Source organism: Hyla sarda, chromosome 10, assembly GCF_029499605.1.
Source record: "Hyla sarda isolate aHylSar1 chromosome 10, aHylSar1.hap1, whole genome shotgun sequence".
Lineage (NCBI taxonomy): Eukaryota > Metazoa > Chordata > Amphibia > Anura > Hylidae > Hyla > Hyla sarda.
Window position 1 is genome coordinate 42,813,201 of NC_079198.1, and position 26,908 is coordinate 42,840,108.

Consider the following 26,908-nt stretch of genomic DNA (forward strand, 5'->3'; position numbering starts at 1 on the left):
AATGACATATTTCCATAGTTTCATATACCAGAGGGGAATCTCCCAGTTGCAACCTTGGGGACTTCAACTCAGAGAATTAACATTACTCCTACCAAGAAAGTGGAAATGGATCGCACAGTGATGCCAGATGGTACGGTTGTAACTACTGTGACAACTATTCAGTCAAGGCCAAAGCTTGATGGTAAAGTAGGTATGTATTTATCGATGTGCACTACACATATAAACTAATGCACCACTTTGCATTTCTTAGCTCCATATCTGTTCGTACTAGTGACATTGTATGGGGGAGGGGGTAAACTAAGGTAGAAATGTATCATTGGTCTTGCTAATTTTTCTATGGTGATGGAAAGCCGCACAATTATTGTGCATATCGTTTAGACCAATTCACGCAAACAACTTGAATTTAGTGTGGCATGGATAACTTTTTGCAGTGGTTGGTGATTTTTCTTGGTCGCTTCATTAAGGGACACAGGACCATGGGTATATGTTGCTGACGCTAGGCACCAAAAACGGGTTGGCAGCTCTGAGCTAATTTTTTTTTTTGCTTAGTGTTAATAGGAGGCAGACACAAGTCTGGAAGTCTTCTGGCCTGGTTTTGTTTGTTTTTCTTTCTAGCTAAGTTCGTTATGTTATTTATTTATTTATTTTTCCGTCTTTTGCCTTTTTTTTTCTCTAAGTTACAAGGTGACGGGGATACCAATCCTCCCTGATCACCCTGTGCATGGTGTGGGCTGCCTCTTTATCCTCCTTTCCTGCCTCTGCATAACCTGCCTTCTCTCTGGAGACAGGATTCTGAGTGAGCTCCGTCTGACCCCTTGTCTAGCCAACATGTTCCATGTCTGAACCCAGATCTGACTGTTCCCTCCACCATGCAACCCCTGCCCTGGTCACCTACTACTACTGTGCCATTTGAAATACTAAAATGTCTGGTGGCTCTACTGAGCCCTCCTGCTCTGTTTTCACTGCTGTGGCCAAACCTAATCACCTGTTACTAATCGCTCAGGACAGCACTCCGAACCATTTGGTCTCTGGGCCCACCCTGGCCTGTGCCTTCTTCCTTTCACAGGCCATCTCTGACTTGAAACTTTCTGCCCAGCTGCCGCCTGCCCACTTAGAGTCAGCGGAGTAGCTGAATAGGGTTGTTTGCCAACCATTCCACAAGTGCCCCAGCTAATTCCTCAGCTGGGTCTCTGGTGCTAGAATTATCTCCAGCGGTCTGTTCCCCAGTGGTCCACTCCCGGTCACCAGCCTCCAGTTCTAGGTCCGCTGCAACCCATCTTCGTTCACCTTGCAGGTCCATATGGCTCATGGCCTGGAATGCCAATTCCACCTCTAACCTTCACTTTCATGGAGGCCGCCTGTTTGTTAAATGACTGGTCAAGATTATCTCTGAAGCCACCAAGGGCAAGAGTTCTAGCCCAAAATCGTTCTCAATGTTCCGGCCCCAGATGTAGAACCACTTCCTTTAAAACCTTATCATAGTACTGGTTCCACCAGAGGAATGTTTTTTTCCAGGTGCTATTCCAACCTCTTCATGGTACCAAACAAGAATGTTTCAGTGCGTCCCATCATCAACCTCAGGCATTACAACGGGTATTTGCGGCTGTGCCATTTCCCCATGGAGTCTCTAGTTGATCATTGCTTCCATGGAGCTGGGTGAATTCCTCTCCTCTATTGACATTTAGGATGTGAATCTTCACAAGCCCATATTTCCGGCCCATCAGTGGTATCTCAGCTTTAAAAATAATATATATATATATATATATATATATATATATATATATCTACACAGTGCTTTTCAAGGTAGTAGATGCCCTATTTGCTGATAGGAAAAAAATATATGGTTCCCTATTTACCATATAAAGGCTGAAATTTGTATAAATAGTGTATTCAAAGTGCAAAAATAGGGACTTTGAGAAGTTATGTATATAATACAACTTACTATGAAGATGCAATGTTCTGTGGACTGAGCCTTCCTGTCTTAAGACAGGCCCGAAAGGAAGTGGTTCAACGTCTGGGGCCGGAGCGATGAGAACGATTTTGAGCCAGCACTCTAGCCCTCTGTGGCTTCAGAGATAATATTGTCCAGTCGTTAAACAAACGGGCAGCTTCCATGAAAGTGAAGGTTCAGAGTTTCAATCTTGAGAATCTCCCCAAATAAGGCTCTGTACCGATGTACTCTTTTTCATACTGTCCTCCAGATGATCTGGCCGGCGGTATCTCGACCTAAACCTTTCCCGCTGAAGTATGCGTGTTTGGTTCGAGAGACGTCACTAATGTGAACCTGAAGGGTCAGAAAGGCTTCTAACGTGTTTCAAAGGCAAATACGTCCTCCTTCATCAGGGAGTTCGCTTTCTGTTCCTCCTATCCTTTTCAAGGCTTCAGATGGGGTGTTTTTATCATGCTATCTGCATTAGTGAGAACACGCTAGTTTGTTTATTTATGTATATTTTTGTATGTTCACTGGTCAGATGTGGCTATCTATTCTTTTAGGATACGCAAGAATGTTTCTATTGTTGAAATAAGTGTTCTGAAAAAAATCAAAAAGCTCAAAGTTAATGTTTAATTCATGTGGAGCAAGGGAATTTAGTTGGAATATCCATTTTCCTTCCACCTTTCACATTTGGTTAATGTAGTTTCCTCCCTTCCAGTGGGGAATAACTTTTTCTAATCCAAAAAACAGGTGTGTGTAAATTAAGAAAAAAAAAAAGTACTTGTCCAAGGGACTAAAACGGAACACAATCTACTTGTCCCTCATGACAATCTACTTGTCCTTGTACATAAAATAATTTCAACCAAAATAGTCTGTAAATAAGGTCTTTATTAATAGAAACTTAATAGGCAGACCAGTATGTCACCTCATTAGGGGGATAGGGCCCCTGATAAGTCTGCCCCATTAAATAGGTAGTCCCCCCTTCAGGTAGGTAGGTCCCCTCATCACGTAGGCACATCCCCTCATTACGTAGACAGGCATGAGGGGCTCCCCTAGTATGTAAAGAGGGCCCCAGATATATATGTCCCCCCAGTTGGTAAAAAGGTAGGGCTCCCAGACAAAGCCCCAGATAGAAATGACCCCTATTAGGTAGAGCTCTCCCAGGAGGTAGACAGGCCCCAGATAGATATGACCCCCATCAGGTAGGCAGGTAGGGCTCCAATTTAAACAATTTATACTCCCTAAGTCAGAGCTTTCCCAACTTCTCATGGTGATGCCCTTACATAGTTTGATGACACACTCCTTGCTATACTGCCAATTGTAACATAGTAACATAGTTCATAAGGTCCAAAGTTCAACCTATAACCCTAATGAGTCCCTACTGAGTTGATATAGATATAGAATCCATAACCTGTAATGTTATTATTCTCCAAAAATGCACCCAGACCGCTTTTAAATTCTTTGACAGGGTTTCCCATGACCACCTCCTCTGGCAGAGAGTTCCATAGTCTTGCTGCTCTTACAGTTAAGAACCCCCGTCTGTGGTGGTGTAGAAACCTTTCCTCTAGACGTAGAGGATGCCCCCTTGTTATAGATACAGTCCTGGGTATAAATGGATCATGGGAGAGATCTCTGTAAGGTCCCCTGATATATTTATACATAGTTATTGGGTTGCCACTAAGCATTCTTTTTTCTAAACTAAATAACCCTAATTCTGATAATCTTTCTGGGTACTTTAGTCCTCCCATTCCCCGTATTACTCTGGCTGCCTGTCATTGAACCCTCTCCAGCTCCACTATATATTTCTTGTACACTGGTGCCCAGTACTGTACACAGTATTCTATGTGTGGTCTGACTAGTGATTTGTCAGACTAGTGACTAGTTATTTGTACAGTGGTAGAATTATTTCCTAGTCGTGGGCATCAATGGCCCTATTTATGCACCCCATTGTTGCCTTGGCAGCAGCTGCCCGACACTGGTCACTACAGCTAAATTTACTATTAACTAAGACTCCCAAGTCCTTTTCCATGTCAGTCGTCCCAAGTGTTCTCCCATTTAATAGATTATCCTGGATTTTTCCTCCCCATGTGCATAACCTTACATTTATCAATGTTGAACCTCATCTGCCACTTCCCAGCCCAAACCTCCCACCTATCCAGATCCATTTGTAACTGTCCTCTATAGTGTTTACCGCTTTACAGAGTTAAGTATTATCTGCAAAGATTGCTACTTTACTATTCAACCCCTCTACAAGGTCATTAATGAATATATTAAACAGAACAGGACCCAAGACAGACCCCTGTGGTACCCCACTAGTAACAGTCACCCAATCAGAATAAGTACCATTAATAACCACCCTCTGTTTCCTATTACTGAGCCAGTTACTTACCCACTTGCACACATTTTCCCCCAGTCCAAGCATTCTCATTTTATGCACAAACATTTTATGTGGCACCGTATCAAATGCTTTGGAAAAATCCAGATATACGACATCCAGCGATTGCCCCTGCTCCAGTCTGGAGCTTATCTCTTCATAAAAGCTGATCAGGTTAGTTTGATAGGACCGATCCCTCATAAACCCATGCTGATATGGAGTAATAAATTTATTTTTATCCAGATACTCCAAAATAGCACCCCTTAGAGACCCCTCAAACATTGGCACAACATTTGCCATGCGCCAGTCCTGGGGAAACAGCTAAAACAAAGGAAAGCGCTCCATAGTGTGATACCGTGTATGTGAAATTCAGTGAACGGTAATAAAGAATGCTCACCCACGGTGGTTGTACTCAGCCAAGCACAACAATGGTAAAGACATATAGAGAAAATGAAATCTCAGATCATGCAGCCGCTCTCAGGATAGTGAAAATATCACAGAATTCCTCCTAGATGAACCACAGGATTAATCAGGCGCCAAGAACTTGTACAGAGCAATCAGTTTATTTTACCCACAATGCAACGCGTATTGCGGTGAAGACCGCTTCATCAGGCATCTAATCTGATGCCTGATGAAGCGGTCTTCACCGCGAAATGCGTTGCATTGTGGGTAGAATAAACTGATTGCTCTGCACAAGTTCTTGGCGCCTGATTAATCCTGTGGTTCACCTTGGAGGAATTCTGTGATAGTCCTGGGGAAAGTCCCTGTTACTATAGAGTCCCTGAATATTAAAAATAGGGGTCTGTCTATTACATTACTTAATTCCTTTAGAATATGGGGGTGAATGCCATCTGGACCTGGAGATTTGTCTATTTAGATTTTTTGTAGGCGGCACTGTACTTCTTCCTGGGTTAGACAGGTGACCTGTTCTGGGGAGTTTACCTTATCACACTGTATTTCACCTGGCATTTCATTTTCCTCAGTGAATACAGTGAAGAAGAATTTGTTTAATAGATTTCCTTTTTTGCTGATCCCACATTTATAAATTCTTCCTCATCATCTTTTAAAGGGCCAACACTTTAATTTTTAACCTTTTTTGCTATTTATATAGTTTAAAAAAAACTTTTTGGGGTTGGTTTTACAACCAACAATTGGCAATGAATATTTCTGTCTCTATTATTGCGGCTTTTATCAGTTTTTTTTTACATTTTTCTCTATAAATTTTTAATGCTTCTTCACTGCCATCCTGTTTTAGTATTTTAAATGCTAGTATTTTTAGTATTTTTGTCATTTATTGCCCCCTTAACATTTTTATTCATCCATTTTGGTTTTCTTTTATTTCTTACCCATTTATTCCCATAAGGTATATACATCTTACAGTAAGAATTTAAGATATTTTTAAAAGTCTCCCATTTAGTGTCAGTATTGTTATTTTTGAGGACATTATCCCAATTTATATTAAGGGCTTCTCTGAGTTGATCAAACTTTGCCTTCCTAAAGTTCATTGTTTTTGTGGCCCCTCGCGAGGTTCCTTTTATTGAAGCACAAGCTATAATGTGTTATATTATGATCACTATTTCCTAGATATCCTTCTACCTGCACATTAGTTACTCTGTCGGTTAATATTAAGTCTAGTATGTATAATAGATGCGGCCGGCCGCTCGTCTATGGTCCCCTGCACTGACGTATATAGACACCTATTCATATTTCCCACAGAGTTGTGATTGGCTGGAACCATCTGGCCAATCACGGTTCTCTGCGGGAAATATGAATAGGTGTGTGTGTGTGTGTATATATATATATATATATATATATATATATATATATATATATATATATATATATATATATATATATATAGCAGTGCAGGGGACCATAGAAGGCCGCATCTATAAATTATACAGAAGGATCGCAACGGAACCCGGGGCGATCTGTCAATTAGTACAGGTACTACTACTCCCATCATGGAAACGTGTGTGTTCCATGCTGGGAGTAGTAGTACCACCTAAAAAATAAAGAATAAAAAGTGAAAAACACACACACACACACACACTACATATATATTATTGTCGGCTACATTAGTGCCCTGCCCGCCCACATAAATTGATCCCTGTTTAGAAATTAATAAAAATTTTGTATCTTTTTTATTTATTTTTTTAATGGTACCCTACGAAATTTTATTAAAAAAGGAATCTCCATCAATTTTTTGGATTGCTAAAGTCCAAAAGAGAATAAAAACCGCCTGAAAAAAACGCCAAAGTTAAAACCCACATGGCTTTTTTCTTGGCATTTTTTTTTTTACTCCCAAAGACTTCTATGGGAGAAAAACGCCACGATTTCAGGGAAAAAACGCCAGTGGCTCAACATGCTGCCATTTTGCTAAACCGCCAAGGAGCTGAAAAACGCCAAAAAAGAGTGAAAAAACGTCAAAAGGATTAAAAGAACGCCAAACTGAAAAACGCCAAGTGGAAAAAGAATTTTGTGATTTCTCATTGACTTACAGCTAACATCTGGCTGCAGATGCGGCAGAGTTGGCGTTTTTCTTGGCATTTTTTCCCCAAAAAAGAATTAAAAAAGTAGAAACTAAGTCAGAGCTTTCCAAACTTTTCAAGGTGACATCCTTACATAGTTTGATGACACACTCCTGGCTATACTGCCAATTGCATGCATCGCATTGCGCTTCGACAATGCACAACGTAGTACCAGTATCAATATTAGAAAAGCTGCTACCATCCTGTGCCACTCCATCCCCCCCCCTTTTTATCACACTCTGTGCCATATCATTCCCCTGTGCCATTATATTTCAAAAGTGCCATTATTTCAGCCCCCTCCTTGTGCCATTATTTCAGCCCCTCCTTGTGCCATTATTTCAGCCCCTCCTTGTGCCATTATTTCAGCCCCCCCTTGTGCCATTATTTCAGCCCCCCTTGTGCCATGATATTTCAGCCCCTACTTGTGCCATGACATTTCAGCCCCCCCGTGCCATTATATTTCCGCCCCCCGTGCCATTATATTTCGCCCCCTGTACCATTATATTTCAGCAGGGGGGCTGTGCCATTATATTTCAGCCCCCCTGTGCCATTATATTTCAGCCCCCCCCCCCCCCCCCCCGTGCCATTATATTTCAGCCCCCCCTGTGCCATTATATTTCAGCACCCAACCCCCTTCCCTGCCATTAAATTTCAACCCCCAGTCCATCATATTTCAGCCCCCCCCTGGTCCATTATATTTCAGCCCCCCCCCCCCCGTGCCATTATATTACATCCTCCCTTCCATTGCCACGTCCTTCATCATTGTTTTCTGTCAATTTCCTTTACTTTGTCTGCAATGATTTTCAAACTGACATCCTCATATCCTTTATTCCTGATTTTTTTGTACTGTAATTCCTCTGCTTCTGTATTATATTTCACATCTGTGCAGTTACGTCTGAGGTGTAAAAACTTACTTCTCGGTATGTTTTCCAACCATTGCGGTAAATGAAAGCTGTCCTTAGGAAAAAAAAACGATTTCTGTCAGTGCTTTTATGATACATAGTGGTTATTATTTTGCCTTCCTCTATAGTGATATTTAAGTCTGAAAAGTGAATACTCTCCAGTAAATTCTAAATAAAAGTCATTTTTATTAATATCCATTAAAAATTGTTTTCACTTTCCTCCCAGATATCATCAATGTAGCGTTTCCAGAGGGCCAGACCCGCACCTAGCTGGCCACCTGGGAATATGTAATCTACCTCCCAGTGGCCTACGTACAGATTAGAACAGCTAGGTGCGAATCTGGTCCCCATCACTGTACCCCACTTCTGCAAGTTAAATAGATTTTCGTACTTTAAATAATTATGGGTTAAAATGTAAAAAAAAAAAAAAAAAAAAGCATCCTCTTTAAAGTGCACTTGTGCATCTGGGATGCTTTTATTTTGTTTTAAAAAATGTTCTGCCACCTCTCTGCCTTTGAGATGTTCTCAGCTTTGTTGTGCCTCCAGGGCACTTCCAATTTGCAAGTGCTAACGACCGACGCCAGCCTTCTCAGCTGCAGAGTGGGGGGTTCTTCACGACAGAATTACTCATGGCAGTGGCGTACCTCAACCACCAAGGCGGAACATACAGCACCTTGGCTATGGCGGAGGTCTCTCGGATCCTCGCTCAGTGGTTCACATTCCCAGAGTAGATATTTGGGAGGCGTTTTTTTTTTTTTTTAAGCTGCACTACGACCAATCCCAGTGTGTGGTTGTTCTCCCCGGAGGTCTTTGCTTTAATCTGCAACCACCATTCTCATGGCTCCAGATTGTTGCAGACGTCGTCAATCTCGTCAGTCTGTTAAACTCGCGATTTTTTGACCGGGTCATCGGCACCATGATCTGTACTAACAAGCCTTCAGCTGCCAAGATTGGCACTTGGCAGGCTTACTTCAGGTGGTGGGAGGACCGAAGTCTTTCCTCATTCAGCAGATGTTCTCCCTGCCAAATCTTCCGACCTTTCTGCAAGCTGCTTTGAAGGAGTGTCTGTCTTAGTTCCCTCAGGGGACAGCTTTAAGTGCGTTCCATTCTTTTTCAAAAACCTCTAGTATAGTTCCTCCCTACTCCTGCTTGGGTTCCAATAAAACACACTTTTTAATAGATTTACATTAAAATCCACCAAAAAGAAAAAAGTGTATTCCCAAGAGAGAGTTGATAAAATAAGCCAGACCTACTTAGAAGTCTCAGATAAATGTTATGAATTTTTACTACACTGCTATTACTTGAATATCACAGTATGAACAATGCTGAATATACAAGCAACCTATGTATTAACACTTAGAAAATGCCAGGTAATATTCCAGAAGATGCAATCCATACATCGCTTGTGCATTACTTGTCACACACAGAATAATCTCCAGAAGTAACAAACACAAACCACATACATAATAAAACAGTATGTCGGCTAGATGAAACATCAAGGGGGCTTTTGACCCTTTATTATTACGCAATTCCCAACTTAAATTTCTGCCCCCAAATGGGGTACACATACATATGGGGATGTCTTCAGGGGAACCGTGATTAACAAATAGTATAGATATGACAGTACATAGTATACATAGTGAAACTAAGAAACTACGTGGTATACCTGTCTTAATAGACTGCAGATACGTAGAAAAACCTTTAGAGTACCTCTCATGATATTCTTGCATTTTATTATCCTCTCAGTTCACTGCCCCATCATGATAAACCACCCCCTGCTTTTATTTTTATTACCATATTTATCAGCGTATAACACGCACTTTTTAGGCTAAAATTTTTAGCCTAAAGTCTACCTGTTATACGCCGATAAGCCGCTGCAGTTCAATGATTTAAAGCGGGCGCTTTAAATCAATGAACTGCAGCGGCTTTGCAGGTGCAGAGACCTGCCCTTCTCTCCCCCTGACTATCGGTGCCAGGGCTCTGTATTTTCTGCTTAGTCGGTCGGATTCACAGACTGGGAAAGGGTGTTACCCAGCAGGCTGTGGCATCATATGAAGCCATATAGGGGAGAACTTCCTTACTCTGCTACACACAGCCCATAGCAGTTCAGTGTGTGAGATGAGCTCTGATTGGATAAGGCTGAACACACCCGCCTCAGCATTTTCAGATTTTGGACTTCTGCCAGGCCAGCAGGAGTCCAAAGTCTGCAAAAGACGGGGAAAAATGTGCTCTGGACAAGTAGGGAGACACCTAGTGGCAGCTTTTTTTTAACCCTTTAAGGACCAAGCGTATTACAGCTTTTACACTTTCGTTTTTTCCTTCTTGCATTTTAAAAATCATAAGCCTTTCAATTTTCCACCTAAAAATCCAGATGATGGCTTTTTTTTTTGTGCCACCAATTCTACTTTGTAATAACATCAGTTATTTTACCCAAAAATCTACGGCGAAACAAAAAAAATCATTGTGCGACAAAATTGAAGAGAAAAACACAATTTTTTTACTTTTGGAGGTTTCCATTTCTACGCAGTAAACTTTTGGGTAAAAATGACACCTTATCTTCTGTTGGTCTATATGATTAAAATGATATTCTACTTATATAGGTTTGATTTTGTTGAACTTCTGGAAAAAATCATAACAAAATGCATGAAAATCAATGTTTAAAATTGTCATCTTCTGACCCCTATAACTTTTTTATTTTTCCACAAATGATTGCTCAAGCCTGGATTTCAGACTTGGAGCTGTCCTCTCAGCTGTTTGGGATGCCTTGATTTCACCGCGGCGGTCCGGAACAGCTCCGCTGAGCTAACAGACAGTGTATTCTCCCGTTTTAAATTCCGTGATCAACTTTGATCGCGGCATCTAAAGACTTAATACCGGACATCAGCCCGATCGGCGATGTCCGGTATTTGCCGCAGGTCCTGGTTGCTAATAGATCGGGAGCCAGCCACAGACGTAAATATAGGTCTGTGGTCGTTAAGGGGTTAAACACAAATAAAACATAGAAAACTTTATTTTTTTTTAAAATGAAGTACATTAGAAAGATCTCTTTATAGCAAGATGCCTCCTACATACTTAGGCTTTGGCGAACGCGGGTCGCAAGGTCTTGCAAGAGACAGCTTCTTGGGCGGCTGTTGTTTTCTTACCACCCCAGGGACAGCTTTAGGAAGTTCCATGGTCCCCCAATATAGTGACTGAGAAAATATATATATATATATATATATATATATATATTTATTTTTTTTGTACTCACAGTAAAATCCTTTTCATGTAGCCTTTATTTGGGTACACAGCTCCCTCCTATGTTAAGGTACCTTGCAAGGTTGTCGGCAGTGTTCCTTTTTTTTTTTTTTTTTTTTTTTTTTAGTTTTTTTGGTCTTGGGTTTCTGGCACATTTCCTTGCCTTTTTTGGCCTCTCCTACTGCTCTGGGACTATCTGATTAGCCCAGTCATGGTGAGAAGGTATATCCTGCTGAGCCTAGTTTCAGCCTCCTACTGCCAGCAGCATAAACCCATTTTCCTGTGTCGCCCCCCACCCCCCCCCCCCCCCCCCCCGCCCAATGAAAGGGATGGAAGGGATTTTAAGGTGAGTAAAAAAAAAAATTCTCCTAACAACTGCTACTTTTAATATTGTGGTAATTTCATGCCATCCAGGACCACACTTTTGTTGTGTTTTTTTTAATCACATTACAAGGTCAGACCACATACATAAGCTCTGACATTGACTCATGTGGTGGCAGTGTGGTATGTGGGCAAGAACTGCATGGCACACCACACATGTTTTACATTTAATTGCTGTGCCATATGCTTTAACTGCACTCATTTTGCAGAAAGTACTCTACCTGTACTTTCTGCAAAACTGCAGTCACTCGCAGTAAGCTGCATGAAGTTCTACTGCATGATTCTTGTTCATATGGCACACTACTGCTCATATGACCAAGAATTGTGCTCCCTCATTTGATTTTCAGCAATCCGTTCCCTGTTTTAACTGTAGAACTTTTAGTTTAGCATTGGGCGTGTCTTAACCACATTTGATTTGATAGATGTAGTTTTTTATTTTAAAACCAACTTCTGTTTGACTTTACAGCATTAGATTCTCCATCTAAAGTAGAAGTGACTGAAAACAAAACTGTTTTATTCCCTCGAAGCTGCTCTCCTGGTTCTTCTCCGAGCGGCAGTGGTAAGATACCTTTCCGTTTTAGGAATTGATCACCTTATACTTATTAATCATCTTTTTTTTGTTGGTTTTAGTTTATTACCCATACTTTTAATGGAAAAAAAATTCCATAAAAGTGTATTCAGACTGCAAGCTGGCTTAGTCATTTAGGATGTTGCTAAATGTAATAGATATGCACGAGCAATCTCCAGCATTTATGGTACAAGCAATGTGGATGGGATTTGAAGAAATCTTATCCACAAGCTGCAGAAAAAATTTTTGCAAGATATCTATCTATGTGTAAATTGACTTATGGTGCAGGTTTTAAATCTGTGGCCAGTCAGTGCATGTTTTGCAATCACTGTGGATTTATTGAAGATTTTCACCATTGATGGGATGGCTGAGAATGACATCTTGTACTTAAAATTAATGTGCGCACTTGGTCAGTCTGAGCATGCATGTTTATAAGGGAATCAGAAGAAATGGTTTCCAGTAGGATGAGAGAAATTTTTAATGTATAGAGAATACAGTGACTTTTTTTGAATCTACAAGATATCCAAAAACCAGTGTGGATCTTTTCACTTGTCTGTTTATGGGTTTTGTGTTTTGAGTCAATAAGGCTCACTTACATTAGAATTGCTTTTGTGCAGAATGATGTACAAAAAGCCAGAAAAAGAGGTTAGTGTAAATTGTCATATGGACATGTTTTCTCTTTCTGGGAATGTGACAGTATTTGCTTTTATACAAAACTTAAAGGGGAACTGGAAAACCTTCTTTTTTTTTTTTCTTCTAATTGACTGGTGCCAGAAAATTAAACATATTTGTAAATTACTTCTATTGAAAAATCTTAATCCTTCCAGTACTTATCAGCTGCTATATGCACCACAGGAAGTTCTTTTCTTTTTGAATTTCCTTTCTGTCGGAGCAGATTCCTAAAATGAACAATGGTGTCAGCAGAGAGCAGTGACTGTGGTCAGACAGAAAGGAAGTTCAAAAGGAAAAGAACTTCCTGGGGAGCAAATAGCAGCTAATAAGTACTGGAGGTGTCAGCAGAGAGCACTGTTGTCAGACAGAAAGGAAATTCAAAACGAAAAGAACTTCCTGTGGAGCAAATAGGATCTAATAAGTACTGGAATGATTAATATTTTTTTAATAGAAGTAATTTACAAATGTGGAAAAAATAATAAATGGGGCTCAAGGGTCAAAGATATCTGGTTTAATTGATAAGTATTTATTAATATAAAATATAAAAAAGAACCAAATAGGGATGTACAGGGCCCTTGTACCTCCCTAATTAATTAAATAACGATAAAATATAATAATCCCAATATAAAAACTAATAACAACTATAAAATTGATATGCAATTTGAGCCTGTAATATCAATATAAAGATCTCCTGATCTTGAGGAACAGCACAGTATAAATGTTCATTCAAAAAACTCTTGTTTCCGGAGATCTTCAATATAGAAAAAATAAAATGTATCCGCTACAAGTAATCAGTTGATGCGGTAGTGCTGTATCCGTCCAAATCTTGGCAACTAATTTCACCAACACAGTGATACAATGTGGCACTTTGTAAACAGTGGACAGTCATTCAAAATCACTCTTTAAGCATTTCTGCGTATGACATACATCAAAGAAGCCAGTTGGCAATACATTACATATAATGCTCACCACTCCGAAATGTCAAGGATCTCCCTTCAGTATAGTCCTGGGGGCCGGCTGTTAAGCGTCTTATGGCCGGTGCCTTGCCTCTATCAGGGATCGTGCTGCTGGAGTCTCGGCCAACTCCTAAAATCGCAGCACTCGGTGGTGGGCACCGTTTGGGGGACTGCAGCGCTGTCAAGCGGAGTCCCTTGGTCTGACCAACTTGAAATGATGGTGGTCTATAGACCTCAAGTCCTTATTGCAGATGGTCCAATTGGCTTCTCACTGGTAGTTATTATATGCGATAAGCAGAGTGAATAACCCGGCGGCGTTCCTCGTGCAAAGTTCGCGCGCTCGGGAGATGGTTCACTGTGATGAATGCCTTGGATCTGGCGAATGATTGCTTATTCTCTCAGAAGAGTGTTCTTTAATAACAGGCTCAATATCGCAATGACTGAATTGCTGGACGCGTTTCAAAACCTTCCTCGGTTTTTTCTTCAGCAGCGGAACGTGAACATGAAGAAAAAACCGAGGAAGGTTTTGAAACGCGTCCAGCAATTCAGTCATTGCGATATTGAGCCTGTTATTAAAGAACACTCTTCTGAGAGAATAAGCAATCATTCGCCAGATCCAAGGCATTCATCACAGTGAACCATATCCCGAGCGCGCGAACTTTGCACGAGGAACGCCGCCGGGTTATTCACTCTGCTTATCGCATATAATAACTACCAGTGAGAAGCCAATTGGACCATCTGCAATAAGGACTTGAGGTCTATAGACCACCATCATTTCAAGTTGGTCAGACCAAGGGACTCCGCTTGACAGCGCTGCAGTCCCCCAAACGGTGCCCACCACCGAGTGCTGCGATTTTAGGAGTTGGCCGAGACTCCAGCAGCACGATCCCTGATAGAGGCAAGGCACCGGCCATAAGACGCTTAACAGCCGGCCCCCAGGACTATACTGAAGGGAGATCCTTGACATTTCGGAGTGGTGAGCATTATATGTAATGTATTGCCAACTGGCTTCTTTGATGTATGTCATACGCAGAAATGCTTAAAGAGTGATTTTGAATGACTGTCCACTGTTTACAAAGTGCCACATTGTATCACTGTGTTGGTGAAATTAGTTGCCAAGATTTGGACGGATACAGCACTACCGCATCAACTGATTACTTGTAGCGGATACATTTTATTTTTTCTATATTGAAGATCTCCGGAAACAAGAGTTTTTTGAATGAACATTTATACTGTGCTGTTCCTCAAGATCAGGAGATCTTTATATTGATATTACAGGCTCAAATTGCATATCAATTTTATAGTTGTTATTAGTTTTTATATTGGGATTATTATATTTTATCGTTATTTAATTAATTAGGGAGGTACAAGGGCCCTGTACATCCCTATTTGGTTCTTTTTTATATTTTATATTAATAAATACTTATCAATTAAACCAGATATCTTTGACCCTTGAGCCCCATTTATTATTTTTTCCATATTGATCCTATTTTTATACACCGTGGGTATAGGTGTGTGTTGGGTTGCTCGGGTCCTCGGTGATTGTCAGATAGACAGGAGCCTCTCCATTTTGTTTATAATAATTTACAAATGTGTTTAACTTTCTGGCACCAGTTGATTTAAAAAACATTTTTTCCAGTCGAGTACCCCTTTGTGTGATATATCCCATCGTGACCTATTGATTACAAATAAGAAGATAAAAATGCAAATAATTTCCAGTCAACCAATATCTACTAACCCTGATTAATTTCACATGTCTTTCTGGGTGCTTTGGTGCATTTGCAGGCACAAAAATTTTTTGTAGCCAATACAATTTTTCTGGTATTTAGCGGAAGAGGATGTGTGTCAGAGCTATAGGATAACCTGTAAAGGGGGAGAGGGGAGGAATGTAAGTGTGGTTATTCATGGGAGAGTGAGAGCAAGAAGCCCCCTGATAGCTTGTAATCACAACAGTGTAGTTTGTTAAACCTGCCAGCGTGAAGATTAGATGTCAGTTTGTGGGAAATTAGACAGAATGCTAAGACTTGTACTTTTTTTTTTTTTTTTTTATAATCAGGTGGCTCTCCGTCCTCCATTAAGCTAGATCCTGTGGCAGAGACGGCTATTAGGCAGTTAACCGAACCTGGCAATAAGTCATCCAAGAGGACCCCCACCAAGCGCAGCACACTGATTATATCGGGAGTGTCAAAAGTATCATTTAAAAAGACAACCCACTGAACCCACGACTAATGTTTGGCTTTACTTTCCTCCATATTTTACTATATTGCATTTTTTTTTTAATTACCTTTTCTTCTACAGGTACCAATTGCTGATGATGAGATGGCTCTTTCTCTGGGATATGCAGCTTCCATGGATGCCTCAATGCATGGCACTTCCACATGTTTTCAAGAATCATTAACGGAGGGCTCTGCTGAATTTTCTTCTGAGGTGGCAGGGTCCCACAATCAGGACACGGATGATGCCACAAGGTCAGATATTTCAGATCGACCATCCCTGGATGATGTGGATTCTGAAACTGGCTCTACTGGAGCCTTGGAAACTCGCAGCCTTAAAGATCACAAAGGTAAGTAGTCTGAAATTGTCTGATTTTATTTTGACTTAGTTCACTAATTTAAAGGGAACATGTCATCAGTTAACACACCCTGTAACTGGTACCAAAAATTTTACTCACAAAGATAATGTTTTCTACTATGCTTTCATTTCCTGCCTCTTCTGGTAAAGAGGAGAAAAGAAGCTTTAAAAATCCTCCTGCGTTGTATGTTAATCTGGACCAAGTAGTCACCGCACTAAGGTCTGTAATCTCACCTATTCAGCCCATAAGTATGCCTAATTAGGAGGTGTTATATTTGAGTGAAAGCCCTGGCCATGGCCATGAGAACACACATGCTGCATACAATGGAGAGAAGTAGGCATGGCCAAAGTTATCACAACTTTGCGTAAAGCGTAAGATTAAGAAATCTTCTTTTTTGTGCATAGACTCTGAAATGGAGGAAATGCACCCCTGAGTTTATTACGCTTAGGCCATATTTTGTTACTTGACTATTATGTTAGTTGCCTTTTTTTCTTTCTGGACATCATTATGTGAATAATAAACTCTATGGGGGAGATTTATCAAAGGATTTAGACTGGTTTTTCCTGTCTAAATTTGTCGCACAGAAAGTCGCAGTCTAAATATGTGCGACTTTTCTGCGACTTTTGCTGTAGAGGATTTTTAGAACATGATGCGTGCAAGTCTATTTTAGACTGAAATGCATTGGAAAATGCATTGGTGCTGAATTTATCAAGTGCGACTTTTGTGCGACAAGTCACATCTGCCCAAAAATACGCTGAAATGTCCGACCATGTTGGAGCAGGTAAATGCAGTTTAAGCTGTAGACCCTGAAGTCTGAGCACAGAATTTATCAAGGGCTGTGAGACCTTTGATAAATTAGGAGCACAATAGACAGGAGACTACCACATATCCTGGTCTATAAGCATACCCAGAATAGACTAGATTAGTAAATGTCCCCCTATTTCTCCATGTGCCCACATTATTGAAAATACACCCTCAATATATTCTTCAGGCTTCCTTCAGGGTGGAAGGGGGGTGTCTCCGTGATATCACACCACCCCAGACTGTGTGGATTGTGGTGGTTTTCTTGCTTTTATTTCCTTTACTGGTGCTTTCCAATTTGGCCTGTACGACAATGCTGGCACCGTCTTGCCTCTAGCTGCACAGCCCTGCTCCCTGTGGCTTCACTGCTGTGATGCCACTCCTAACTCCCTCCTACTCAGCTGTGCTGTCCGTACTTGCTCCCAGTGGACAGCTTTTTCCAATGGGGACACGTCTTACTGCTGAGCCTGGTGAGTATGCACATCCTAGCCCTTTCCCCTCCTCCATCTAGGGATTGTGTGGCCTCCTTCACACTCCAGGCCCTAATACAGCATTTAATTTATGGCTACCTGTCCCCAAATCTCAACCTCCTTCTCACTTCTGCTCTCCTCCACTGCCCCCTTGGACTCTCCTTGTACCTTCTCTTAGGGCCATATCTTGCCTCCCTCTGTCTGCTAGTCTCTCTTCACCCTCTGGGACTCATCATGGCTCCTAAAAAGTGGTCATCTATCTGTAATAAAATCGAGGGCCTCCTGCTTCCCAAGTGAATTTGTCCACCTGGAATGAGCCTCCTGATAATGATTTTGAGCGACCCCTTCTATTCTTGCCTCTGCTAAGGACTCTTAGCACTCCCCCTCGGAGTGACTTCTGGAAGATTGTACTGCACAGCCACCCAAACCATCTGAGTGTCATAAGTTGTTACAATGTTTGCCCCTCAAGGATGACTTATAGTTGCTGGTTGCTGAAGTGAAGTAAATATGTCCTTCTGAAATTTCTGCCCTTCGCCAGGATATTACGCATGTGACAGACCATGTGGACTCTTGAAAACTCTCATGATGATATGCTTTAAATATCTCTCTCTCCTACAGCAGCATGCTGCAAGAATCTACCTGCCATTTGGAGGATCTAGATAAAGGGGCAGAGGCACAATATTAGGCTATATTCACACAGCAGAATTTCTGCATGTGGGATTCTGCATGCGAATTACACATCAAATTAAAGCTTAGAAGACTTTAGTGGGATTCTGTACTCCCATTCACACTTAAGAATTTACGCATATGGGATTCCGCAAGAAATCCACATAAGACAAACCAACCAAATGAATGCGGACGCAGAATTGGTGCAGATGTGTAGAAATTCTGCCATGTGATTATAGCCTTGGAGTGAGGGGGCTTTCTGCATCTGTGAAGGACCTGAAAACGACCCTCCAATCTATCTTTAATAATTGCCTCAACAAAAAGTGGATGTAAGTGTAAAAACTCAGGTTTGCCCCGATTTATCCCAACTCCCTCCTCTGGTCCACTTCCCATGTCCCTCTGCAATTTGTGCCTCTAGGCCCTATCGCCATTACTAGGAAGATTTGTCTCTCTTGTTCAAGAAAGTTCCCCTTTGGCTTCTAAATCTTATGAAATATTTTTTTGTGCTTGTGGCTTAAAGTGTAATATGCTTACCTATACATTGTTAATCTTTACCAAGCGGTTAGAGGTGTGCCATAACCGCGGACGAGGGCACGCCTATAGGGCATACCCTGCAAAAAAAGATTTAAGAAAGAGGGAGAGTTGGCTGTGCCTGTAGATGCCACCCATGTCCCTAACGGAAGTGCTAGGGGTGTTTAAATAGATTTGCGCCTCCCACAAATATAGCTCTACGGGCTTAAAACTTGTGCGAGAGTTATTACACAATTATATCACAAACCAGATGCATAAAACTTTCGACATTTTGCTATATGGATTCTGTGTTTAACGTGAGTAGCAAAGGAAATCCACCTACTTATTGTGATGATGTGCCAAATGAGTGCTCGGATGTAGAGACATGTTTGTAACCTAAACACGTGGCTAGGGAGTGAACCTAGTAAATGCCGTTGAACAGACAAGAAGCAGCAGCTATCTGATAATCAACAATAGCTAAAGGCAACATTAAAACTTTGACAGACACTACTGATGATGACCTGTTTCAGAAATATTTGATGATAACCCCTGTTCTAGAAGTTCTGTAAGATACCAAGAATGGACATGGTATCTACCACACCAACACAGCTGCCCTTTATGCGACTGCTCTAACCTTTAGTAAAGTACAGCTAATTCTCCTGGTCTCAACCCTGAATCTCGGCTATATATCAGCCATGATTAATAACATTGGAGAATCCAAAAGTCAAGTGTCTGATAATCAAACATATCTTCTGGACCTCTCCACCTGTAACCAGCAACCAAAGAGTAGTTTTTTGATTACATGTTACATTTACCTTCAGGATAACATCAGTGGGATGATACAAAATTGTTGACATTGTGTGACAAATTAAGGGTTTAAAGAAGATAAAAATAAAACACAGGTGTGCTTCCTAGTGTGGTAAGGTGGGTGAAACTGGGCTGCTCAGATAAGGTAGTCTGCTTATCAGATATGGTTGTGCTGTGGGCACAATACCATCACTAGCCCATACAATCGCTGGACATCTTTGTCGAATATTGGTGACAGACTCCAAATCCTCTCGAGGTCTACTCAGATTAACAGTGCTTGAACAGTAATATGTTGGAAAAGTGGATTGGATACAGACGCCATCCGCGTTGAAAAGATTTTCACAACCACGGTTGATAAGTTTTTTTACACATGCAAAATAGACTAAAATTTGATACAATAAATAAAAGAAAGATATATATGTAAATCATTTTAACATAGAAATATAAACACCATGCAAAGCATATGAACACCATTTGGATTAAAACCACTGTTCAGATAAAAAAATGCATATATTTAAATTGAAGCAAAAGGTTTGTACCTTGCTGAAAGTGCATACGCTATATAAACATTATGCTAAAGGATATTTTATGTATATTCTTTTGTGCATAGGTTGACAACATGTTTGATAAGATCTTATACTGTGAACAGATTATCGAGCAGCTAGTAAGCTCCGTTATACAAACCAGACCGGTGATGCTGTTGTAGTCCCGTAGAATGTGTTTTGCCATAGAATGTGATAGGGTGACTCAGCACTTTTCAGTGCTTGAGCATCACAGCCCCATCACATTCTATTGGCTGACATAGAATGTCACGTCCGAGTGTCACATGACATAAATATTTATCCCCAACACTGTTCATTGCATTGCGACTTTGGCTACCACAGCAAGAGGATGTCTCCTGCTGTGATAGCTGAAGCTTCATGGGGGACACAGCGCCCACGGGGGAAATCAGTGTATAAGCGCAGCGGCTGACAGTTAACCACTTCCCGCCATGGGGACCATGTGCCCGCAGGGGTAATCTAGGGAATCAGCTATCATGATTGCCCCCCCACGGGCGCACGGTCCCCATAGCGGGGGAATTAGTAACAGGTCAGCCGCAGAGCTATCGTTATTCCCCCGCGGGCGCACTGTCAGCTTCTCGCCCCACAGTCCCCACATCAGGGAATGAATTGACAGCCACGACGTGCTGTCCCCACATCTGGCAACTAATCATATGTGACCCGCGGGCGCTGCTCTGCTTCTCCCCTCCCCCCCCCCACCAAAAAAGGTGTCCCCACAGGGTTAACTGTGAGCTGCACATTACCCATACTTAGGGGAATTAATGCTTTGTGAGCCGCGGGCGCAGGGCTTCTGTTCCCCCGATCGGGGATCAGAGAACAGAAACTTTCGCCTCCCCCTGCAAGCGCTGACGGCGACTGGCAGCCGTGGGCGCAGAGCTTCTGATCCCCGTCCCCGAGCACTGAAAGCCCGAGCGGGGAAGGGGATCAGAAGCTCTGCAGTGCGGCTCACAAATCATTCATTCCACCACATGGGGAGAATGTGCAGCTCACAGTTAACACTTTCCCCAATGCGGGGACATTGCTTTTCTTTGGGGGGGGAGCAGAGCAGCACCTGCAGGTCACATATGATTAGTTTCCCGATGTGGGGACAGAGCGCTGCAGCTGACCATTCATTCCCTGATGTGGGGACTGCTGGGTGAGAAGCGCTGCGGCTGACATGTTACGAATTCCCCTGCCATGGGGACAGAGTGCCCGTGGGGTGAATCATGATAGCAGATTCCCCCGCGGCGCACGGTCCCCATGGCGGGGAAGGGGTTAACTGTCAGCCTCTGCGCTTATACACTGATGTCCCCCGCGGGCGCATGGTTCCCTGTGAAGCTGCTGGGGGAGAGAAGCAGAGCAACATCCGTGGGTCACATATGATTAGTTGCTCGATGTGGACGGGGACAGAGCGCTGCGGCATGTTTTCTTTGGGGGGGGGAGCAGAGCAGCGCCTGCGGGTCACATATGATTAGTTTCCCGATGTGGGGACAGAGCGCTGCGGCTGACCATTCATTCCCTGATGTGGGGACTGCTGGGTGAGAAGCGCTGCGGCTGACATGGCAGGGAAAGGGTTCACTGTCAGCCTCTGCGCTTACACACTGATACCCCCTCATGGCAGGAGACATCCTCTTGCTGTGGTAGCCGAAGTCACACTGCAATGAACTGTTGGGGATAAATATATATGTCACGTGACACTCTCATCCCCCCCCCCTGCCCCCCAGCCCCTGCAGTAACCAATGGTAGGGGGCGAGTGTGCAAGTGTCAGCCAATAGAATGTGATGGGGCTGTGATGCTCAAGCACTGAAAAGTGCTGAGTCGCCCTATCACGTTCTATGGCAAAACACATTCAACGACACTATACCGTAAATGAAAGAGAAGCAAATGCCGTCAATTGTCTACACCTGCATGAGATCCAACTAGAAATTTATGAATGGATACATGCTAGTTACGACCGTAGGTGGAATCAGAAGAAATGCAGTTAGCAAGCCTGCCTTGACTTGCGGAGAGATGATTAATTGCTCCATGTAAATATGTAGTTGTTAATTGAGTGTGTGACCTTTGAGTAAAAGGTATAATGTTTATGGAGAGTTAGGCTTCCAAGAGAATAAACTCATATCAGAAAATAATTACATAAATCCATACTAGGAGTAATACTAGATATATGGTAAGGTAATTTATAGATAAATACAGTCATGGCTGTAAATGTTGGCACGCCTGAAATTTTTCAGTAACACATGTTTTGCTATACACATATTTATTCCCTTTGTGTGTATTGGAACTAAACCAAAAAAGGAGGAAAAAAAGCAAATTAGACATAATGTCACACCAAACTCCAAAAATGGGCCGGACAAAATTATTGGCACCCTTTCAAAATTGTGGATAAATAAGATTGTTTCAAGCATGTGATGGTCCTTTAAACTTACCTGGGGCAAGTAACGGGTGTGGGCAATATAAAAATCACACCTGAAAGCAGATAAAAAGGAGAGAAGTTCACTTAGTCATTGCATTGTGTGTCTGTGTGTGCCACACTAAGCATGGACAACAGAAAGAGGAGAAGAGAACTGTCTGATGACTTGAGAACCAAAATTGAGGAAAAAATAACAATCTCAAGGTTACAAGTTCATCTCCAGAGATCTAGATTTGCCTTTGTCCACAGTGCGCAACATTATCAAGAAGTTTGCAACCCATGGCACTGTAGCTAATCTACCTGGGCGTGGACTGAAGAGAAAAATTGATGAAAGATGTCAACGCAGGGTAGTCCAGATGGTGGATAAGCAGCCCCAAACAAGTTCCAAAGATATTCAAGCTGTCCTGTAGGCTCAGGGAGCATCAGTGTCAGCGCAAACTATCCGTCGACATTTAAATGAAATGAAAAGCTATGGCAGGAGACCCAGGAGGACCCCACTGCCGACACAGAGACTTAAAAAACAAGACTACATTTTACCAAACTGAACTTGAGTAAGCTAAAATCCTTCTGGGAAAATGTCTTGTGGACAGATGAGACCAAGATAGAGCTTTTTTGGTAAAGCACATCATTCTATTGCTTATCTAAAATGGAATGAGGCCTACAAAGAGAATAACACAGTACCAACAGTGAAATATGGTGGAGGTTCAATTGTTTTATTTTTATTTTTTTGCTGAATCTGGCACTGGGTGCCTTGAACGTGTGCAGGGCTTCATGAAATTTGAGGATTAACAACGGATTTTGGGTCGCACTGTACAACCCAGTGTCAGAAAGCTGGATTTACGTCTGAGATCTTGGGTCTTCCAGCAGGACAATGACCCCAAACATATGTCAAAGTCCCCAGAAATGGATGGCAACAAAGTGCTGGAGAGTTCTGAAGTGGCCAGCAAGGAGTCCGGATCTAAATCCCATTGAACACCTGGGGAGAGATCTTAAAATTGCTGTTGGGAAAAGGCGCCCTTCCAATAGGAGACCTGGAGCAGTTTGCAAAGGAAGAGTGGTCAAACATTCCATCTGAGAGGTGTAAGAAGCTTATTGATGGTTATAGGAAGAGACTGATTTCAGTTATTTTTTCCAAAGGGTGTACAACCAAATATTAAGTTAAAGGGGTACTCCGGCACTAAGACATCTTATCCCCTATCCAAAGGATAGGGGATAAGATGCCTGATCGCGGGTGTCCTGCTGCTGGGGACACCCGTGATCTTGCACGCAGCACCCCGTTAGAATCAGTCCCCGGAGCATGCTCGTTCTGGGTCTGATTACTGGCGATCACGGGGCCGGAGCATTGTGACGTCACAGTCCCGCCTCCATGTGACTTCACGCTCCGCCCCCTCAATGCAAGCCTATTGGAGGGGGCATGACAGCTGTCAGGCCCGCTCCCATAGGCTTGCATTGAGGGGGCATAGCATGACTTCACACAGGGGCGGGGCCGTGACGTCATAATGCTCCGGCCCCGTGATCGCCAGTAATCAGACCCATAGAAACATAGAATGTGTCGGCAGATAAGAACCATTTGGCCCATCTAGTCTGCCCAATAATCTGAATACTATGAATAGTCCCCGGCCCTATCTTATATGAAGGATAACCTTATGCTTATCCCATGCGTGTTTAAACTCCTTCACTGTATTTGCAGCGACCACTTCTGCAGGAAGGCTATTCCATGAATCCACTACTCTCTCAGTAAAGTAATACTTCCTGATATTACTTTTAAACCTTTGCTCCTCTAATTTAAAACTATGTCCTCTCTTTCTTCTTTTAAATATGCTCTCCTCCTTTACCATGTTGATTCCCTTTATGTATTTAAAAGTCTCTATCATATCCCCTCTGTCTCTTCTTTCTTCCAAGCTATACATGTTAAGGTCCTTTAACCTTTCCTGGTACGTTTTATCCTGCAATCCATGTACTAGTTTAGTAGCTCTTCTCTGAACTCTCTCTAGAGTATCTATATCCTTCTGGAGATACGGCCTCCAGTACTGCTCACACTACTCCAATTGAGGTCTCACCTGTGTTCTGTACAGCGGCATGAGCACTTCTCTCTTTCTACTGCTTATACCTCTCCCTATACATCCAAGCATTCTGCTAGCATTTCCTGCTGCTCAATTACATTGTCTTCCTACCTTTTAAGTCTTCTGAAATAAATACTCCTAAATCCCTCTCCTCAGATACTGAGGTCAGGGCTGTGTCAAATAATCTATATTCTGCCTGAGCGTTTTTACGCCCCAGGTGCATTATCTTGCACTTATCCACATTAAATTTCAGTTGCCAGAGTTCTGACCATTCTTCTAGTTTGCCTAAATCCTTTTCCATTTGGCGGATCCTTCCAGGAACATCAACCCTGTTACATATCTTTGTGTCATCAGCAAAAAGACATACCTTACCATCGAGACCTTCTGTAATATCACTAATGAAGATATTAAACAATATTGGTCCCAGTACAGATCCCTGAGGTATCCCACTGGTGACAAGACCTTGCTCTGAATATTCTCCATTGACTACAACCCTCTGTTGTCTGTTACTCAGCCACTGCCTAATCCACTCAACAATATTGGAGTCCAAGCTCAATGACTGTAGTTTATCGATAAGTCTTCTATGTGGGACAGTGTAAAAAGCCTTACTAAAATCTAGATATGCGATGTGTACTGCCCCTCCGCCATCTATTATTTGTCACCCAGTCAAAAAAATCAATAAGATTTGTTTGACATGATCTCCCTGAAGTAAACCCATGTTGTTTTTCATCTTGCAATCCATGGGATTTTAGATGTTCCACAATCCTATACTTTAGTAGGGTTTCCATTAATTTCCCCAGTATTGATGTCAGACTTACTGGCCTATAGTTGCTTGATTCCTCTTACTATCTTTCTTGTGAATGGGCACAACATTTGCTAATTTCCAATCTTCCGGGACGACTCCTGTTACCATTGATTGGTTAAATAAATCTGCTAACGGTTTTGCTAGCTCACCACTAAACTCTTTTTTAATAATTTTGGGTGTATCCCATCAGGCCCCTGTGATTTATTTGTCTTCACTTTAGAAAGCAAACGTAGAACCTCTTCCTCTGTAAAGACACATGCATCAAACGATTCCTTTGTTTTTCTCTCTAATGGAGGTCCTTTTTCTTCTGTAAAAACTGAACATAAGTATTCATTAAGGCAGTCGGCTAGCCCCTTATTCTCTTCTACATATCTTCCTTCCTTTGTTTTTAATTTAGTTATTCCTTGTTTTGATTTCCTTTTTTCATTTATATATCTGAAGAATGTCTTATCCCCTTTTTTCACAGACTGAGCTAGTTTTTCTTCTGCCTGTGCTTTAGAAGTTCTTATAACTTGCTTGGCCTCTTTCTGCCTAGTCTTGTAGATTTCCCTATCTTCATTGCTCTGGGTTGTTTTATAATTACTAAATGCTAGTTTTTAGTTTTTTTTATGATTTTGGCCACTTCTGCTAAGTACCACAGTGGTCTCTTCCTTTTTCTGCTTTTACTGACAAGTCTAGTGAAATTTTCTGTTGCCTTCAATAAAGTGTCTTTAAAGTAGTCCCATTTCTCCTGAACTCCATGTAATTTGTTCCAGTCTGATAGGGACGCATTTATGACTAATCTCATTTTTGAAAAGTCTGTTTTTCTAAAATCTAAAACTTTTGTTTTTGTGTGGTGTGACTCCTTCACTGTTCGTATATTAAACCACACTGATTGGTGATCACTAGATCCCAAACTTTCGCCAACAATAACATCATATACCAAATCCCCATTTGTGAATACCTAATCCAAAATGGCCTCCTTCCGCGTTGGCTCCTCAACCACTTGTTGTAGAGATAATCCCAGTAGGGAATTTAGAATATCTTTTCTCCTGGCAGAACTTGCTATTTTGGTTTTCCAGTTTATATCCGGAAGATTGAAGTCTCCCATAATGATAACTTCTCCTTTCATTATCATTTTATATATTTCTTCAACTAGTAAATAATCTTTAACTTGGCCAGGTGGTCTGTATATCACACCTACACAAGTTACTGCATGATTACCAAACTGCAACGTAACCCAAACTGACTCTGTGGTTGCCTCACTAACTTGTATTAGGTTTGATTTTATGCTATCTTTCACATATAGGGCCACTCCTCCTCCTTTCTTGCCTTCTCTGTCTCTTCTGTATAAAGAGTACCCTGGTATGGATATGTCCCATTCATTCCTTTCATTAAACCATGTCTCAGTAACAGCCACTAAATCTACATTCTCAGATGCCATTATTGACCCAAGTTCATTGATTTTATTACCTAGACTGCGGGCATTTGTAGACAGGACTCTGAGCTTGTCATTTCTTAACTTCTGGGCTACTGACACGTTCTGGCATTGTTTCAGGGGGCAATTGGACTCATGGATTTTCACTCTTTTGCCCCCCCTTCCTAGTTTAAATACTCCTTAGCAAATTCTTGGAATTGTTAACTGAGTACGTTTGTTCCTTTGAGAGAAAGATGCAAACCATCTTTTTTGTACAGTTCCTTTCTATTCCAAGTAGAGCTACCTTTCTCTTGA

General features: G+C 41.8%; 1 protein-coding gene across 6 annotated transcripts in view; it reads left to right on the top strand.

Annotated features, from left to right (window-relative positions):
• C2CD2L (C2CD2 like) overlaps window positions 1-26,908 on the top strand; it is a 260,267-nt gene that overhangs the window by 223,127 nt on the left and 10,232 nt on the right. For all 6 annotated transcript variants that reach the window (XM_056544589.1, XM_056544588.1, XM_056544591.1 and 3 more), the window contains 4 exons: window positions 19-190; window positions 11,825-11,917; window positions 15,611-15,744; window positions 15,853-16,117. In XM_056544589.1, the coding sequence (XP_056400564.1) occupies window positions 19-190; window positions 11,825-11,917; window positions 15,611-15,744; window positions 15,853-16,117 (664 nt within the window). The remainder of the gene's footprint in view (window positions 1-18; window positions 191-11,824; window positions 11,918-15,610; window positions 15,745-15,852; window positions 16,118-26,908) is intronic.